We start from the raw sequence: 19,023 nt of genomic DNA, 5'->3' as shown, positions 1-19,023 counted from the left end.
AATCTCAACTTTTTAAAACTGGAAGATTTCATGTGAAAATCTAGACTTCTAGCTTTTCTTAGAAATAGCAATCCGAGATGGAATCCATCTACCCTTATTTCTGCTGCATCTCACTTTTAGACAAATGTGTGCTCACCAATTTTTGCCACAGTTCTGAACTCTGATGTTTCCTATTGTCATATTTAATGTTGCGTTTTAGATAGTAATTAAAGATTTCTTTGTAGATTCTCAAAAGTCAGAAAATGAAATATAGTTGGGGTGAACTATGTGCTTAAGAAAAGTAAGAAAGTAAAGCATCATCTTAAATGTTTCATCATAAAGATACAGATTTGCAATGGCTTTGCCCCCTTCTGTTCTTTCCAATCCCATCTTAGTGTGGATATCAGCATTGCAGGAAACCAGGGCTGTTGGGTTACTGTCCATGGTGCTGAAACATCACACACCAAGAGTGATCACTTGCATTTATTTTTGCTAGAATTCTTGTCAATCTCCTCACCTGTGATTCAATCCCCCTGTGATTTAAGAACCAGGAGAGTGGGGCCAAGTGAGAAGAGAGACAAACAGATGCATAGGCAGAGAGATGGATGTGCAGACCACCTGGGAAACAAAGGCATTGAAAGAAACACAGGAGAGAGTGAGTGCGAGAGAAGGGGAGGGACTTGTTTAGAATTATTACAGGAACCATACAGTTACTGGAATTTGAACAATTACATGGCGGGTACTAAACATATATTTTTGGCAGTGCAAAGCTGTTTGAAGCCCAATATGAACAAACATCTTTGATTGACATCATTGAATAACTGTAAAGTAATAAGAGTGGTTTCACTTTCTATTTTAATGAAATAAATGGATGATGTCTGCACTGTCTCAGAACAGGCAGAAGAGTGGCAGCTATTGATTCCTTATTTGTAAAGGGAGGACAATAATCTCCACCTGGCACATCTGCCCTCCCCACGGTGGGGTTCTGGAAGTCTCAGTCTCGGCTCTGCCGAGCACTCCTGGCCACCATGCTTCCATATGGAAGCACTCCAGTCCTTTATCACAGCCCTGGTCTCACGGCGAGTCAACTGTGTGTCCACTCCCCTGTCTTCCGCTCTAGGCTGTGAGCTCCTGGAGGGAAGAAACGACATCTTATATGTCTTTCTGAGGATAACACAAAGCTCTGCATTCGGCCAGCCAGTCCTTGCTAAATGAATAAGTGAATGAATAAGGGCAAAAGAAGGAAGACTGGGGAGAGTGTGACATCAGTGGAGACACTTTTCACCCCTTATTCGATGGCTAGTTTTGATTCAAGCTCAGTATAAATCAGGATCCATATTTGAAAGGAAAGCCAGAATGCCAGTGTTTCCCAAGGCTGTTGGTGTGCAGTGTTGTAAGGACAAAGGAGAGGTGGTTCCCCTGACTGATTTTGGCATCATCTAGGCTGTGAGGTCACTGCTTGTCTGTCAGTTCATTGTGCTGTGCTGATTCCCATATTACTATTACTGTGATGCTGGAAGACTACACCCTTCAGTATGGATTACATACCAATGTAAATTTCCACAAGTGGACCAAGAAACATCATTCTGATAAACAGAAAAGGCTGAAGGTGTCAAGGATTTCATTTTCTTCAGTCCAAATCAACATCCATGGAAGCAGCAGTCAGGAAATCAGGTGGCCCATCTGAAAGCTTGCTTCACTGACTTCTTTAAAGTGTGAGGAAGAGCAAGGGTGTCACTTTGAGGAGTAAGGTGTACCTGTCCCAAGCCATGAACTTTTCAGTTGCCTCATCTTATGCTTGTGAAAGCTCAACAATGAGTAACGAAGAGTGAAGAAGAATTTAATTGCCTTTGCATTCTGGTGGTGGTGAGTATACCATCGACTGCCAAAAGAGCCACCAGATCTTGTCCTGGAAGAAATTCAGCCAGTGCTGCAGAAATACAATACTCCTTAGAAGCAGAGTTGGTGAGACTTTGTCTCACATACTGTGGTCATGTTGTCAGAAGGGCTTTAGGAAGAAGATATTCTATTTAGGAAAGCCGAGGGTTATCAAAAGAGAGGAAAACTCGGAAAAAGGTGCATTGACAGTGGAGCTGAAGTGACGAGCGCAGCAGAGTGAGGATGGCACAGAATCGTCAGGGTTTTGTTGTGTTGTACACAGGGCTGCTCAGTGTCTGGGCCAACTCTGCATCACAGCATTTAGGCATTTCCCCCTCCAGCCTCTGAAGCACAAGTGGTTTCTTTTCCTAGTAATTTGAGGACATTAATCCATTTGTCCTGCACATGGCCTTTATTTTGGACTGGCGATGCCTGCCTCTTCCACTCCCACTCACCTAAAAGGTATATTCAGAGCCTGTTGTTGTTGTTAGGTGTCATCATGTACTACCCATAGAGACCCTCTGAACAATGGACCTGAATCTTATCCTATTCTGGCTGGTCCATCTAGTTTCTTTCCTTCTCTTGGGGACCAAGAAACAACATCTGATTGCTCTACCATCCCTATCACCACCCATATGCAAAACAGCTTAGAGCTGGGGGGGGTACCAGGAAGTGACTCCTGTGAGCTGGCACCGTGGGGAGAACCGTGTAGAAAGCGCTGCATGGCACATAAGGACCACAGATTTGTTCTCCCCCCGCCTTTCTTTCTTGATAGTGATGCCATTGGGCAGAGTGGTGCCCTCCAATATGAAGCTTCATCCATCATGACGCTGAGGTCGGCTAATTGAGTGAAACAGAACAAGCTTTGGGACTGTGAGGATCATGGCTATTCCTGAAAACTGCCCCAGAGGGGAAGCTTGTGTGGAGCAGGGGCAGGTGCCCCGAAGAGCACAGTCCTGTGAAGGATGTCCACCCTAGAGGCTGCTCCCGCTTGGTCCTGCACTTCCCAGGGCCGTGGGGTTTTGGCTGAGATGTGCCCACACTGAATATTTGCAGTTACTAAGCCATCTCCTCGGGGTGGGGGGAAGTTGTAGCCTTTTCCTCTCTCCTTCCATCCCTAACTCATCCAAAAATAACACCCCTGATTGATGAAATGCATTACCTCTTCTCTTTGGGGGAAAGGTCAGGAAGATCTTGAGTCCTCTGGCGGTACAAATAATGGGCTAAGCTGCTGATTGAAAGGTTGGAGGTTTGATTCTACCAAGAGGCACCTTTGAAGAAAGGCCTGCTCATCTATTAAAAAAAAAATAAATCAGAACAGATCTTCTTGGATACACTTGGGGTCACAATGAGTTGGAATCAACTTAACAACTGGGTTAGTTTTAGAATTTGATTATCTGGGTCAGTGGGGCCATTGGCTTGTTTCAGGCTTTTTTCCTTTTTAGTCTCTGTTTAGATAACTTTCTTCAGTAGTCATAGCTTCAAGGCCTGCAGAAGGAATGGCCTGGGCCTTAGTGTCTTTGGCATACTCCCCTGTCATTGATTTGGGAGGGGACCAGCCCATGGAGAGGCCACAACTTGCTGTCCCCGGTGATTAGCATCCACAAAGACTTCATTATGCAGCCAGTCCGGGAAATGAGACCTTGGTCAAATGGTGCGTCTCTCAGAATGGGATTCATGAATTCAGAATCAATTTGAGGAGGTTTTAGAAGGCGGTGAAAGCCTGGGAAATTAATCTACTTTTGTCAAGTCTGTGACAAATGAGATGAAGGTTAAATTATAAATGGAGGAAAAGGCTGGGAGGGGATGGAGGGGAAGGACTTCTTCCCAGGGGGTAGGTCTCTGTTGCAAATAGTCTCCCAGTCCCAGTGCGCCCCAATTGCATGCCAAAGGCGAATAGGACACTTCTGAGCCAAATCTGCAGGGAGCTCACATCCCTTCTCTTCTCCTTCCTTAGAAATCCCATTCAAATTCTTTTTAAATTAGAACAAACATTTACTGGCAGTATTTTTCCAACGTCCATTGCAGCTCTTTGTGTGCCTTAGGCCAAGTTCTGGCCAATGAGAGTTTAGCAGAAGTGCTATATGGGGTTTCTGAGGAGGCTGTTTATTCAGCTGTGAGTGAGTATTTTTGTCCTTTGCCAACTTCCTTCTGCTTCCATCCTAATATACATGTGATAGCTGGAATTTTGGCAGCCATGTTGGGTGTTGGAAGTGACCTTGAGGATGGTTGAGAAGAGAGATAGAAAGAAAAGGATCCTTGTTGATCTTTTAGATCAACATTGATCCTGGACTGGCCTTTGATCTATTAGACAAATAGCCTTTGAACTTCTGAAAGTACCAATTTTCAGGTCTCTTAGAGCCAAAAGATGTTTCTACAGGGTACACTAAGATGCACTTGAAAATCAAGGGTCCTGGGGGTGTCAAGAAAAGACACAGAGAAAGGAACATTTAAGTTGGGTTTTGAAGGTTGGGTAGGAATCCACAGGCTGAAGGGACAAAGAAAAAAGAGCATGTGAATTGCTTAAGAAGGGAAAGCTGATGTGTGTGGTTGTCATGTTGAAGTTAAGGTGTTATGTCATGAGAGCTGAGTCCATGACGACATCATCTGCAATGCCTGGGCTTTGTCGTGAGGTACAGAGGAGTCAGTGACAGGTGTTAACTGGAAGATAATGTATCAGACTTGAGATTTTGACATATCCCTCTGGCTCATCGTGGAGAATAACTCAGTGGGTGAGTGAGGACAGGAGACTAATGAGACACTATTACAGTCATTTAGCTGATAGGTGAGGAGAATATGGATCAGGGTCTTAACTCAGGTACTTCAGAGGCCAGGTTCCAAAACCCTAGTGACATGGGCTGGTATAAGAAAAAGCAAGCTTCCACTTTGGCTCAACTTTCATGTCTTGTTTTTTTCTAGAAACTTGGGTGAAATACAGATCCTCAGTGTTGAGTGCTGACCTTGACTACCTAATCACCAATCTGAAATGCAAACTTGAGGCAGGAAGGCCTGAAAGTCTCAGTTCCAGGCACACAATTGTTGGGTGCCATTGAATTGGATCTGACCCATAGCTGACCCTTCAGAGGATTTACAGAGGCTCTGAATCACATGGGACCTGCTAATCATTCTCCTGTGGAGCAGCCAGTAGATTCGAACTGTATACCTTTGGATTGGCAGCACAGTTCCTACCACAGAACCACAGAGCTCCCTGGTCACACAGTAGGTTCTCAATAAATATGTGTTTAATTAAAGAAGTTCCCTAAGAAGTGCATGTCTGTCATTTATCTTGTCTCCTCCTCATCTCAGACAACACTCTTATTCAAGAAACACTTCTCAGGGCTCAGAACCTTCTCTAGCCCCTCTCAATAAGGAAGGTGATGTGGATTTTTTTCATTTTTGGAGCTTTTGCCCACTCCTGTCTTTGACTATCAGAGCCCCACTCTAGGTTGATCCCTGGGCCTCTGACACACTGATATGCCTTGACCTCCAGCTCAGTCTTCTCAAATCTATGCTACTTTCTGGTCCCTGACAGGTGAGCCCAGTCTGGCGTTGGTTACCTCTGGCAGTCTAGATAGTCCAGAGAACACTAGCCGAGCAGGAAAATCTCAGCATGGATCTCACTGAGGGGACAGAGTGGATGGTGGTTTGCTAGAAAAGTGTCTCCTGCACCAGAGTCTAAGATTTTGTAGTAGACAGGCACTCCAAGTTTGCCCCTCTCTCTGTCTTCCTGCCTGCATCATCCCTTTCTGTGCAACTCCCTCTCGCTGTTTCATACGTCTCTTTGCAGTATAAGCTCAAGCTACAGATTTCTGAAAATGTCTGTTTTCTTTGACTTATGAAATCTAGTGGCAGTTCTCTCCAGCTGAGTTCCAGACATTACTTACCCCCTAAGAATAGTAGGTAGGATTGTGTGTACGTGTTTGCAGTTTTTCCTGAAGAGAAGTTCTGTAGCTTTTGATGGGTTCTCTCAAAGGTCTATGCCACCCAAATTCTCACAAAAGGCTTGTTCTGGGGTGAGCATCACAGAGGCATTTATCTTGTATATATGAAATGTCCAGAAAAAATAAGTCCCTGGAGACAGAGTGAGGTTTGTGCTTGCCTAGCACTGGGGGTGGGAAAGAAGAGATGACAAATGGACTAGGCTTCTGGGTCTGACTCTATGCAGATATTCTAAAATAACACAGTAGTGATGGCTGTACTGCAGGTTATTGTGGTACAGCCCTCAAGTTATTGGATTGTACATTTTACATGAATGAATGATTTGTAAATGCAATGTCAGTAAAGCTGTTTTAAAGAGTCAACAACAGATTTCAAAGCCATAGTCTAGATAAAGAATGAGAGATCACATTGCTACATTTAAAATGGCTTCTGTTGAAATGATATTTGTTACATTTGAACTAACTGAAATATATTGTTAAAAAATTCCCCAAAAGATAGATGATAATTATTGACTCAGCTCACCAGCTCAGATTAAGTCCTAACATGTATTTTTGATCTCCAATGGAGAGAGCTCTGGTGGCCTTGTGGGTAAGGAGTTGAACTGCCAACCTAAAGGAAGGCAATTTGAATCCACCAGTTGCTCCACAAGAGAAAGGTGGGCATTCTCCTTCTATGCAGTTTACAGCCTCTGAAAACTCTAGAGGGTCACCTAACAAACAACAAATGGAGGGAAGTGAGGAGATGGTGTTTGTATCCAGGTAAGAGAGCAGAGCAGATGGTTGGATCTGAGGCAGGACTTACTGCTATGGAGAGGTTCCTCATCTGGCTTGGTTGAACTTGACTCATTGTCCTCAACATCCTTGCTCCCAGTGCCCTGGGTGGCCACACTTTGGGGCTCATCTGAGCCGGGGATAATGGACATCATGCTGCTTTGGGGGGATGATCCCCCACTGGTCCGGGACAGGCTGACGGTGGAGCCTCGCCGGCTCGGCTTGCGGGTGGTGGTGCGTAGAGCGGGGATTTTGAATTTTTTGTTTTGCTGAGAACAGAAGAAAATGGGGTTTCAGAAAGATTAGGAGGAGGGGCAGAAGGTGAGAAGACAGGCAAGCAGGTAGGGAGGAAAGAAAACATAAATAAAAGTCCTTCTAGCTCTTAAATCCTGAGATGAGTCTGAGGTTTCAAGGAAGAACATTTAAAAGCACACATTATTTGTAGCAAACAGCAGCTAATTTAGTCTGTCCTGTTATTGAGTATTAAAGTTGCCAAAGTAGCCCTGAAAAGAAGCTAAAAAAATGCCCAGTCATGTTGCCACAGCCTGGGGCAGTTGGTGGCTATATTTTTATTTTTTTAAAATAACCACCGGAGCTGTTTGTTTTCTGTATAAAAAGATTGGTTTGTTTTCTTTAGCGACATCTTGGTTTTAATCCCTAATTGGACTTTTCAGCCTCTTGTTCACCAAGTTGATTTCTGGGCGTAAAAGAACCAAGGGCTGCATTTACAGCAGTTTTCTAAAGGACACAAGGTAGAGAAAATTCCAACCCTGAACTCTGAGGAGGGTATTGAGGGAAGCAAGCACGTTTGTCTGGGGAAGAGGGCATTCTAGGACCTAGGGGGAGCCCAGGTTGTAGTGGGCAGGGAGGATAGGACGGAGAGTCTTGGAGAGCTCAGAGACCCTGGTGGCACTGACAGTAAAGATACATGGTTGATATCTGACTGGTTAGAGGTTCAAGTCTATCTAAAGGTACCTTGGAAGAAAGGCCTGGTGATCTACTTCTGAAACTTCTGAGTAGTATTGTTCCACGCTAAAACACATGGCATCACTCTGAGTCAGAGTTGACTTGATGAAACCTAGGTGAGCAGGAAAGTTCTGCAAGGGGAATGTGGACCTTAGGAAGGAGAGGAGGCAGAGAGGACTGGCTACTTTGTGTATGTATGTATGTGTGCATGTCCATACACTCACTCACTCACTCTCTCTCTTTCTGTTTGGCCTCTCTCCCAGATACACTGTGTGGAGTTTACATGTCCTCAGTCTTGTTAAGATTGTTAGGATTCAAGCGTCAGACAAGCTTTCTAATCTGTCCAGGGTTCCACAGCTAGAAATGGCACCTGCATTTGAACCCAGATTGTGTTGATATTGAGCAAATTGTTATGCTGTTCTTTTTTTTTACTTTGTGCCGATGGCTCTGTGTGGCATTTACACTACTAGAGAGAGTGGAAAGAGGGTAGGACCTCAGCTGCTTCTGAGGGAAGAGCTAAGTACAGATCCTGGGCCAAAGTATGCACTCAATTATTAGATGCAGTTTGGTTTCTTTTGAGACATTTAAGTGAAAGCTTATAGAGAGCTGACCAAGATCATTGGAGGAAACACGGTTTGGTACTGAGGGAAGAGAGAGGACTAGAGATCACTCAGCATTTAATAAAGTGTAAGGAGCTGCAAAGGATTGGCCATCCACTTCTGAAAAGACAGGCCTTCGAAAACTCTATGTACAGTAGAGCACACTTAGACTATTGCTAGGACTAGCAGACGTGGCAATTGAGACTGAAATCTTAGGAATACAGAGAAGTTGTGCCAAGAAATTTGGAGAACAGCCAGCTGGCCCATTGACTGGAAAAGATCGATTTTTGTTCCCATTCCAAAAAAAGGTGACCCAACAGAGTGTGGAAATTATTGAACAATATCATTGATATCACATGCAAGCAAGATTCTGCTGAAGATTATCCAAAAACGTTTGGAACAATATGTCAACAGAGAACTGCCAGATGTGTAGGCTAGATTTAGAAGAGGTCGTGGTAGTAGGGATATTATAGCTAATGTCAGATGGATTTTGGCAGAAAGCAAAGAATACCAGAAGAATGTCTATCTGTGCTTCATTGACTATGCAAAGGCTTTTGACTGTGTGGATCACAATAAGCTGTGGCTGACTCTAAGAAGAATGGGAATCCCAGAACATTTGATTGTGCTAATGCGAAACTTATACTTGGACCAAGAGACAGTTGTCAGAACAGAGCAAGGAGACACTACATGGTTCAAAATCAAGAAGGGTGTCCGTCAGGGATGTATTCTGTCTCCATACCTTTTCAATCTGTATGCAGAACAGATCATCTGAGATGCTGGGCTATACGAAGAGGAATGTGGCATCAGGATTGGTGGAAGAATTATCAACAACCTGCATTATGCAGATGACACAACCCTGCTTGCTGAAACTGAGGAGGACCTGAGGCGCTTGCTGCAGAAGATCAAGGACTACAGCCTCCTATATGGACTGAATCTAAATGTCAAGAAAATGAAGATTCTAACCACTGGGCCAATTGGCAGCATCAGCATGGGTGAAGAGATTGAGATAGTTAACAGTTTTCATTTACTTGGCTCCACAGTCAGTGCTCTTGGTAACAGCAGCCAGGAAATCAGGAGATGAATTGCATTGGGAAAGTCGGCTGTGAGGGACCTCTCAAGAGTACTGAAGAGCAACGATGTCAGGCTGGAAACTAAGGTGTGCCTGATCTGGGCTATAGTCTTTGCAAGTATGTGCTATGCATCAGAGAGTTGGACAGCGAATAGGGCTGATAGAAAGAGGATTGATGCGTTTGAGCTGTGGTGCTGGAGAAGAGTGTTGAATATACCATGGACTGCTAGGAGAACAAACAGGTTTGTCCTGGAGAGTGTGAAGCCAGAGTGTTCCCTGGAGTCAAGGATTCTGAAGCTTCATCTGACATATTTTGGGCATGTTGCAAGGAGGGACTGGTCCTTGAAAAGGGACATCATGTTTGGCAGAGTGGAGGGGAAGCAAAGGAGAGGAAGACCTGTGGTGAGATGGATTGATTCTGTGACTGGAGCGGTGGGAATAAGTGCATTTGAGATGGCTAGATTGGCACAGGATAGAACAGCATTTAGAGCTCTTGTACATAGGGTCGCTATGAGTCGCAAGCGACCCGATGGCACATAACAACAACAACAAGGAGCTGCACGGCCAAGCCAGAGACAAGCAGTTTGGGTCCACCAGCTGCACCAGGGGACAAAGATAGGCAGTCTCCCTCTCTCCATGCAATTTACGACCTCTGAAAACCTGCAAATGTCAGGTATGCATCAGTCAGCTTCGACTCAATGGCACATAACAACACTCCTAACAACATAGAGAAATTTGCATTTCATAGGATTCCTTTTAGGGAATCCTCTGTAGGTGGTCAGAAGTCTTCTGAAGTACAGGCAGAACTTCCTTGCAAGAGGGGAAGGATTTTTTGGTTGCACAGGTGAGTAGGTGGGGTAAGACAGAGAAGAGATTGATGTTGCGCCCAGAAGATAGGGGAAAAGACAGACTGCGAAGCTTAAGACACTGCTTCTCCCCTTGACATTCCCACCCTCTAAAGCTTAAGCAAAAACCTACACAGAAGACCAAATGCTTTAGAGTGTAACACTCTGGGGAATTGGCATTTGAGCTAGCATTAACCAGATCTCCATGGGGCCCTGTGAGTGCTAAAAGTGATGGTGATAGAGGGGAAAATAAAATACCATAGGTAGGGATGCTCTCCTTTCTGATAAATTAGAAGCTTGATAGAGTTTCCTCTAACAATTTCTGGTTAAGAAGAACTTTGTCAGAGAAACCCGTTATTCCCTGTTTCACTAGGGAGAGACAACGTTAGATGCAGGAATAATATATGTACAAGTGTTTCTTTTCCTTTTAGATCATGCATGGTCTCAATTCCGGACTCTGAAACCAGACGTTTTGGATCAAGTCCATTTTTGAAGTTTGGGCGTTACAGGGTCAGCTTGGAGTATTGCAGTGAACACTGGACTAAAAGGTAGGAGCCCTCACAGTGGCCTTGAGTGAATCATTTGCCCCTACGTCAGTGTCCACAACTGTAAAACGGGAAGAGTTGACGAATGATGTCAGAAGAGCCTTCCATATCCAGAGCTCGGTGTGCATCTTCCTTGAGCGAGGATTTTTATCTCCTGCTCCTAACAGTGTCATTAATTAAAATTCAATTAACCACCCCAGCTGGGAAATCCAAAGTGAAGAGCTGACACTTCTGATTAATTGAGAGTGGCAGAAAAAGAAAATGTTCGGAGAAGATGTGACAGGCAGCTTTGAGCATCCTGCTTGCCCTTTATTGAACTGACTCCCTGAATTGGCTTAAATCCCCAAATGAGTCTCCTTTCTTTTCTCTGTTTCACATAAAAGTGTTGTTAACCAGTTCCTGTGTTCCACCTTGGCAAGGTGCTGCTTTCTGGCCACAAAAGAAAAGATTTCTTTGGGTGGTTCTTTACATGTTCTTAAAAACAGAGACTGCAAATTGGTGGCCTGTGTGAAGACATGTTTAACTGTTAAGCCTTTTGAAAACTGAGATGTAAACCACCCCCACCCTCCCCCAGATGGTAGGATTTTTGAAAGTGAGAAAGCTCTGAGCTCTCATTCTTAGGTGACGAAATGAATTGAGTAGTGTTGCTCCTTTTTAGCTGGGCAGGAGTACTCTGTTTTGTCACAGACCTCACCACTCCCTACTGACTTCTATCCACCTTGCTTTCCTCATTTATATGGCCTGAATGACCCTGGTTGTGACCCTACTGTGGCCATAACAAGCTCAATGCAGAAGGATGTTGGGGGCTATAGCTGTTGGCTGAAGTCTCTCTGTCAGAGGTTTGATGGAGGAGCCTGAAGTCAGGAGAGTGGAAAAACAGCATGCCCAGGTTCACACAGTCAGTAAGTGACTTCTGATTCCCAACTTAATATTCTTCTAACCCCTGATTCTGAAGCTGAGAGTCAGACCCCTAAGCTTTCTGGGGGAGGATTCAGTATTGTGTGAGAGTACAGGCTCTATGATCCCATACTCTCCCCTGCTCCAGTTTCACTAATGAATATTCCTGAAGCGCAATTTTCTTGGGCTTGATGCGCCTGCTGGTTTTTCTGTGCGTCTCTAGAGATGGATACCCACAATATCTCCATAGCAACTTTCAGTGATAAAACCAAAAGACTCTTACTTCTCAGGTCTGGGAGTACCCTGATGAAAAAGGAAAGAAAAAAAATCTGGTGAAAATCTTCATGAGGGACAGTTACAAGTCATGGAGAGCATGCACCCGTGGAATTCAGTGTTTAGTAAACAGAACCAGGTGAACACCCTCACCTACCATTGTGCAGCTGTGTGACCTCAAGCGAGACACTTGACCTCTCTGCACCCCAGCTTCCTTCTCTCCTACACACAGCTAATAACAGGGCCATGTGTGGATATTATCATGGTAGAACCAAATAATAAAGCTAGAGGGCTTGCTTAGCACAGAACCTATGACTGTTGTTCGGTGTTCCTGAGCCAGTTCTGATTCAGAGTGACGCCTTGTACAGCAGAATGAAGCCCTGCCTGATCCTGCACCATCCTGTTTGTCGTTGCTGTGTGCACCCACTGCTACGGTCACTGTATCAGTCCATCTCATTGACAGTCTTCCCTCTTTTTTTTTGCTGATGATGTTCTCAGGGTGCTGGCCCCTCCTGATAACATATCTAAAGTTCATGACGTGAAATTTTCACCCTCATGCTTCTAAGCTGTACTTCTTCCAAGACAGATTTTTCTAGTTCTTCTGGCAGTTGGTGGTACACTTAATATTTTTCACCGACACCCATAATTCAAAGGTTATCAATTCTTCTCCAGTCTACCTAGTTCATTGTCTGGCTTTGGCATACATGTGAAGTGACCAAAAATATCCATGGCTTGGGTCAGGCACAGCTTTGTTAATCAAAGGTACATCCTTGCTTTTAAGAATTACCTATCTATAATAATGCTCAGCATTTCAAAATTTTCTAAGTAATCTTCCGTATTGTTTTTTGGGTTCTTCATTGACATTGTGAAATGGGCAGGGATGACCAATATTTGTTGCATTTTGTGGGTAAGAGAGCAAGATTGAGTGAATACTTTCTAAATATGACCTCTTGCCATTGTTATTATTAAGGAGCTCTGGTGGTGTAGTGCTTTGCATGTTGCACTGCTAACAGGAAGATGAGGGGTTCGAATCTACTAAAGATTTACAGCCACAGAAAGCTGTTAGAGACTCCCCAGGAGCCGGACTCCACTTGACAGCAAGGCGTTGGGTTTTTAGTTTGCTGTTATCATTATAATTAGGGCACTTGTTTTTTGAGAAGATTAATTTGGGCAGTTTGGGGTTTGGAATAGCTTTGAGTGTAAAGGATAGAACTCTTAATACTAAACACACTTTCTGGTTTGCAGAATTGTGTTTGTTGAGTCACTGCTTGTTGTGCTGATTAAGTTGAAAAAATGAAAAGAGCGAGCTGACTGTTATTGATTGGAAAGATAGAATGAGGTGAGTCTGTTCCCTTCTCGTGACATCTAGTCGCGAAGCTTTGGGCTCTAGCTCCCCTTCCACTTCCCCGTCAAACAGTGTCCAGCCAAATGTCATTTCTCCTATAATCTCCAGACAACCATTTTAATTAAAATTTACTAAATCTACCTAGCAGCAGGTGCTTCCGACCTTCCTTAACCTCGAGAACCAACCAGGAGAAAAGAAAAAAAAAATCCCATTAGAGAAAAGACAGGCGGAGACACCCCCATGGGCAGGTGAGAGCTGGTGGCCTGCAGTGAGTCCATCCGGGCGCTGCTGGTTACCTTTGACATGGTGACGAACTGCTCCCACCTTTGGTCCTTGGACTTGTCCTTCATGATTTTTTTCACTGTACTCTTGCTCCCACCTGGGTCCCTGGGTGAGAAACAGCTTAATGAGTTTTCCATTTCTAAAGCCTCAGTCTATTACAACAAGCTCTTTTAAGCAAGGTGATAAATGGAGGATAAGGGGTGGCTGATGTGTACTAGGAGTTTATGTTTTCCCTCCTGCACTCCAGAGGGAGGGGAAGGGCCGGGGCTCACAGTGTGGTCCTCGTCAGTGAACATCAAGGTTAGAAGGCATCACTGTTTCCTGCGTCATGCAGTGGGATGCAGCATATGGATGCGGGCATGTGTTCTGAATCCATCTCATGTCCCCTCACATATGCTTGGGCAGGTTGCAGTTACCCCTGGGGTGGGTTGGAAGGCTTGTTCATTTCTGAATCCTTGCCTACCATGGTCCCACCCCTGGGGACCCAAGATGGTACAGATGTGTGAAATGACTTGCTGTGGGAATTATTAAGCAAAGGCTCTGGGCCTCACTACATGCAAGAACTGTACATCCTCATTGAACAGTCTCTTGTGTTGGTGCCACTGTCATCCCGTTTTACAGATGCGCAAACTAGGCCAGCTGCCCAATGACAGTGAAACCAATGAAGCCCAGCCTTCAGGACTCCTTACCTGCTTATGTCCAGGGCCTTGTACCTACTTTGGGGGATTTTTTTCCTTCTTTCTCCTTAAAGCACTCCCTCTCTAATTAAAAAAGCTTCAGCACCACAAAACCTGGATTGTCGCTTGCCTATTTGAGGCCGCCCCACCAGACAATGTCGATGACAAGCCTAGTTCCTAATTGGAAACCTGTGGGGCTGAATGTGCTGCCAAATTAAGAACTTCGGCATTTTGGAAAGGAAACAGGGTTCCTGTTAACATCCAGCTGTATATACTTTATGTTAGCCAGTCACTGTGATGGGGCCTAGGGTCGTATCCTGCATATATTGTCTAATATATTGCTGTTTCTGCAATGACATGTTAATTTTCATTACCTGTTGCTGTCGATTCCCACCTTTCATTGGTTTCCTAAGTCTGTAAATCTTTATGGAGGTAGACAGCTTCATATTTCTCCCACTGAGTGGATGGTGGATTTGAACTGTCAGCCTTTCGATGAGCAGCCTAATGTATGCCACCAGAACTCTTTGATATTTACATCGAATGGGATAAATAGAAATTGTAACTACAAGTCAAGTTTTACCACCAGATAGTTTGGTTCATGTCAGCTTTAGTTGGAAAATAAGTTATGAAAAGACTAAATCTTTAGAGCTTTTTGGTGTTTGGATGTGTGCCTGTGGAGGAGAGGGCCTCTGTTAATAAGTAAGCCGAGAGTCTATGTATTGATCAATCTATTGAATATAATTTCATTGGGTTTTCAATCCTATCTTTTAGCTCTTTATCTCTGTCAACCTATTGATCAGCCTATTGATCTATCAACCTCTTGATGTGTCATTCCTATTATCTATTTTTTCTCTGTCCATTGACCAGCATAATAATCTATTGAGTCTTTCCATAGATATACCTATGCCACCCTGCCATATGACTGTCTACATATCTATTTATTGGTCTGTTTATCTGTTATACATCTGTCCATCCATCGAGCTCTTTCTTTGTCCTCCTTTTCTCTGCAGAAATGATACCAGGTGTCTGATATCCTTTCAGCCGTGTGTCTGGCTGTCACCTAGGCTAGTGTAGGAACTTAAGGGACAAGAAGGATGGACAGAGTGATATTGATGGAGATTACCCAGGTAGTGTGCAGGGGAGATAGTTCTGCTTGCCTGGGGTTTCTGAGTGCTGGTGGGGGAAAGATGCTTGGATGCAGGAGGTAAAAGGTCTGCATAGCAGCATTGAAGGCCTACATTCAGAGGTGGTCCTACTTCCCTCCAGCAGTCCGTTACTGGACCTTACCCAGCACAGGGCCACAGCACAGAAGACTCACCCAACTTCCGTGGTGGAGGCAGGCCAGGGCAGGTGGCATGAGAACGTGCCTCTGAGCTTTTTGTAGGACTTTATGTTTGATTACACAATAAAAAGCCCTCTGAATAATTAACAGCGAAGCTCGTTTAACATTAGCTTGTCTGCCTGTCCCCAGAGTAATCAAATTAGGGAATATTTAAAATCCAGCCGGAGGAAGAAGGAAAAAGACTTCAGTCCCATAAACAATATTTAAACTAGCGGCATTTTTTGAAGTCTGATTTAATGCTCACCAACTGGAAGCTTTAGCGTTTTCTGCTCTGGAGCATCATTTTCAAGGCCACGGAGCTTTGCACTCTCTCCCTTTGCACACGCAGCCCCTGCTGTGCCTCCAGCCCTTCTTCTTGAAGTTCAAAAGCAGCTCCCCCCACCCTTTTCCCCTTTTCAAATTAAATCTGGATCCAGCAAAGCCTGCAAAATCTTAAATATTCAGGCCCAATCAGGGAGATGGAAGTTTGCTGTTAAGGCCGACTTCCAAGATGAACAGAAATCAACAGTGACTTCAAGAAACAGCTGAAGGAATAGTAAAGGCACTCAGGTTCCCACAGATCTGAAAAGGCCCTGAGCCCTTGCTCCGGAGGAAGCTACAGATAAAGAAACCGGCTCAGGCTCTCTGATGTTTAATTTTCAGTAGGAAATAAACCAAAAAGGACGATCAGTCGAGTGAGGAAAGAAAAAAGTCCCTGAGCTGGGTCTTCCACGGTGGACTGATGGTGCACACCTGGTGGGGGTGGCCAAGGGCAGGTGCACACCCAGTCTACACACGTGACAGTGACAGCCCGCAGCAGATGTGGCCCATTTTTCCTGTAGCTTGACATCAGGTACAGCACTGTGACTTGATTTGTTCACAGATTTGTCAGCGTTTACTGCTCTTGCTTCAGCCAGTGACCCAGGATGAACGTCCTCCCCGCCGCCCCCCAACACATGGTTTCACACCATCCTCACAATTGGCTGTAGATTTGGGCTGCTGGCAAGCCATATGGTTTTCATGGGCTAAGTTTCTGAAGTAGATTGCCAAGCCTTTCTTCCTATTTCATCTCTAGCTGTTGCTGTGTTCTGTGTCACAGCAACAGGCAGGCCTCACTATCAGGTGGGTGGTGACTGTCCACAAGGTGCATTGGCTGGAATTAAACCCAGGTCTTCTGCATGGAAGGTGAGAGTTCTACTACAGAACCAGCCATCTCTTCTTGCTCAAAAGCAGATGAATGAAAGTGGTGTGAGCTGTGCTGGCGGGGAAAGTACATGTGGCACATTGTACCACATCAGGAGCCAGTGCTTAGCTCATCAAATCCCCATTCTGCAAAGGAGATGGTGGAGGTGTATGTGGAGGGGAGGCTTTGCTCCATCTTTGGTTACAGTGATGAGCAGAACTCCCATGCTGGGCATGCAGAGAGAGCTTTATGTCCCTGAGATTTTGGGATGTTCACTGAGGCAGCTTAGCCTAGCTCACCAGGTTAATGGCCCTGATTTGACTGTGTCTGACCATAGATAAAGAACTTGACTTCTCTGAGTATCTGAAGCAGAAAAGTGGTGTGTGTGGATGGTTAAGAGCGGGTCTTTGAGACATTGGCTGTGATTCAGTACTGAATTCTTGCCTTCCATACCAGAGACGTGGGTTTGACTCCCAGCCATGTGCATCATGTGCAGCCACCAAGTATCTGTCAGTGTTGGCTGGCATGCTGCTGTGATGCTGAACGTGACTTGGAAGAAGGGCCTGACATTCTACATCTGCAACCCAGGTGCAGGAAGCCTTATGGATCACAGCTCAAAGCCACTAACAAGAAGAAGAAGAAATGTAGATCTAGAATTAAGTGGACCAACTTTTTAAGTCCTCTATTTACCCTCTACTTGGATGCATTGACTTTCATTAAGTTATTTAACTTTCCTGAGACTCCGTGTCCTCATCTGTAAAATGAGGGAGTAACATCAGCTTTGTTACGAGGCTCTTGTCAAGATTAAGTAGAATGTTGTTTATTAAAGGCTTGGGGTGATAACCTTGTACAGAGAATCCGGAACACTTGACCTACCAACAACAGCATGTGGTTTGGATGAGGAGCCGATCATAGATGCACGAGACAGACCTAGGTTGTAGTCCATCCTTTCTTCTCCTGGAGCTTTCTTGGGATCCTGTTTGCCAGGAATTAAGAGACAAGGGCATTGAACACTGTCTTCTTGTCTCTTCACTGTCGCCATCCGGCCTGAAGCAAGTACAGTTTGTTCCTGTCGGCCACTTGAGAATGAAAGCCCACGGAGACACTCAGAACAGTTTTCTCAGATACTTCACTCCTTTTCCAAGCTCATGTTTGGGGGAAAACACTGATTCTTAGGCTGGAAAGTCTCTTGGCTGTTTTACTGGAAAGTCTGTTGGCTGTATTATCAGCTGCACTAAGCTGGCTCTGACTCAGGCTGACCCATATGTGCCAGAGTAAAGCTGTCTTCTATAAGGTGAGGGGTTTTCCCCCCTCTTATTTTTAAAAATATATTTCTATATCTTATTGAGATTTTAATAAAAGTTTATACAGAACTTGGATTTCCATTAATTCATTGTTGCACATTTTTGTCCCTGTCCCCCAGTTTATTATTTTCTTTGGGGAAAAAAGTTCTTTCATTGTTATATAGTTCTCCCCTCCATCCTGGACCATTTTAATATGCAGCTCTTATTCTGGAGTCTTGTAATTCTGTTAATACCTAATCATATAATCCTTTTATGTAATTCTCTCCCTCATCTGTTTCAATGCCATGCTCATTATGTACCCCCTCTTTTCTTCGTTTCCTCCCAACCCCCATGTCAGTCCTGTTTTATAACAGTGACATTATGCAGTATTTGTCTTTTTGTGACTGAGATATTTCACTTAGCATAATGTCCTCCAGGGTCACCCATTTTGTATAATATTTCATGAGTTCTTTGTTTTTCAGTGTTGTATAATATTCCATTGTGTGAATATACATACCACAGCTTCTCTAGCCATTTGTTTGTTGATTAGTACTTGGGTTATTTCCAAATCTTTGCTATTGTGAACAAAGCCATAATAAATATGGGTTTGCATATATCTGATTGGGTGGCAGTTCTGGTTTCTTTAGGGTATATTCCCAGTAGTGGAATTGCTGGGTCAAATGGTATTTCTATTTGCAACTTTTTAAGAAAGCGCCATATTACCTTCCATAGTGGTTGCACTATTTTACACTACCACCAACAGTGAATAAGGATTCCAGTTTCTCCGCAACCTTGCCAACATTTGTTGTTTGCTGTTCTGTAAGTTTTGCTATTCTTACTGGGGTGAGATGATACCTCATAGTTATTTTTACTTGCATCTCTCTTAGAGAAAGAGATTTTGAACATTTCTTCTTGTGTTTGTTTGCCTTCTTAAATGTTGTCTTTGGTGAAGTATCTGTTCATATGCTGTGCTCATTTTGCAATTGGATTGTTTACTTTTACCTTGTTATGACTCTCAAGTATTCTATGAATTTTAGATATAAGTCACTTATCAGACATGTCATTACCAAATATTATTTCCCAGTCTGTGGCTTCCCTTTTTAACCTTTGGAGAAGTTTTTGGATGTGCATAGGGATTTGATTCTTAGGAGGTCCCATTCATCTATTTTATC

The 19,023-nt window shown here is 44.1% G+C and overlaps 1 protein-coding gene across 1 annotated transcript in view; it reads right to left on the bottom strand.

Annotated features, from left to right (window-relative positions):
- CCDC60 (coiled-coil domain containing 60) overlaps nt 1-19,023 on the bottom strand; it is a 230,048-nt gene that overhangs the window by 20,936 nt on the left and 190,089 nt on the right. Inside the window, exons 6-7 of the mRNA XM_006890496.1 lie at nt 13,402-13,492; nt 6,598-6,835 (exon numbers count right to left, since the gene is read on the bottom strand). Of these exons, the coding sequence (XP_006890558.1) occupies nt 6,598-6,835; nt 13,402-13,492 (329 nt within the window). The remainder of the gene's footprint in view (nt 1-6,597; nt 6,836-13,401; nt 13,493-19,023) is intronic.

This window comes from Elephantulus edwardii, unplaced genomic scaffold, assembly GCF_000299155.1.
Source record: "Elephantulus edwardii isolate Elephantulus edwardi_28Jun2011 unplaced genomic scaffold, EleEdw1.0 scaffold00089, whole genome shotgun sequence".
NCBI lineage: Eukaryota > Metazoa > Chordata > Mammalia > Macroscelidea > Macroscelididae > Elephantulus > Elephantulus edwardii.
This window is presented reverse-complemented; position numbering and strand designations above follow the sequence as displayed.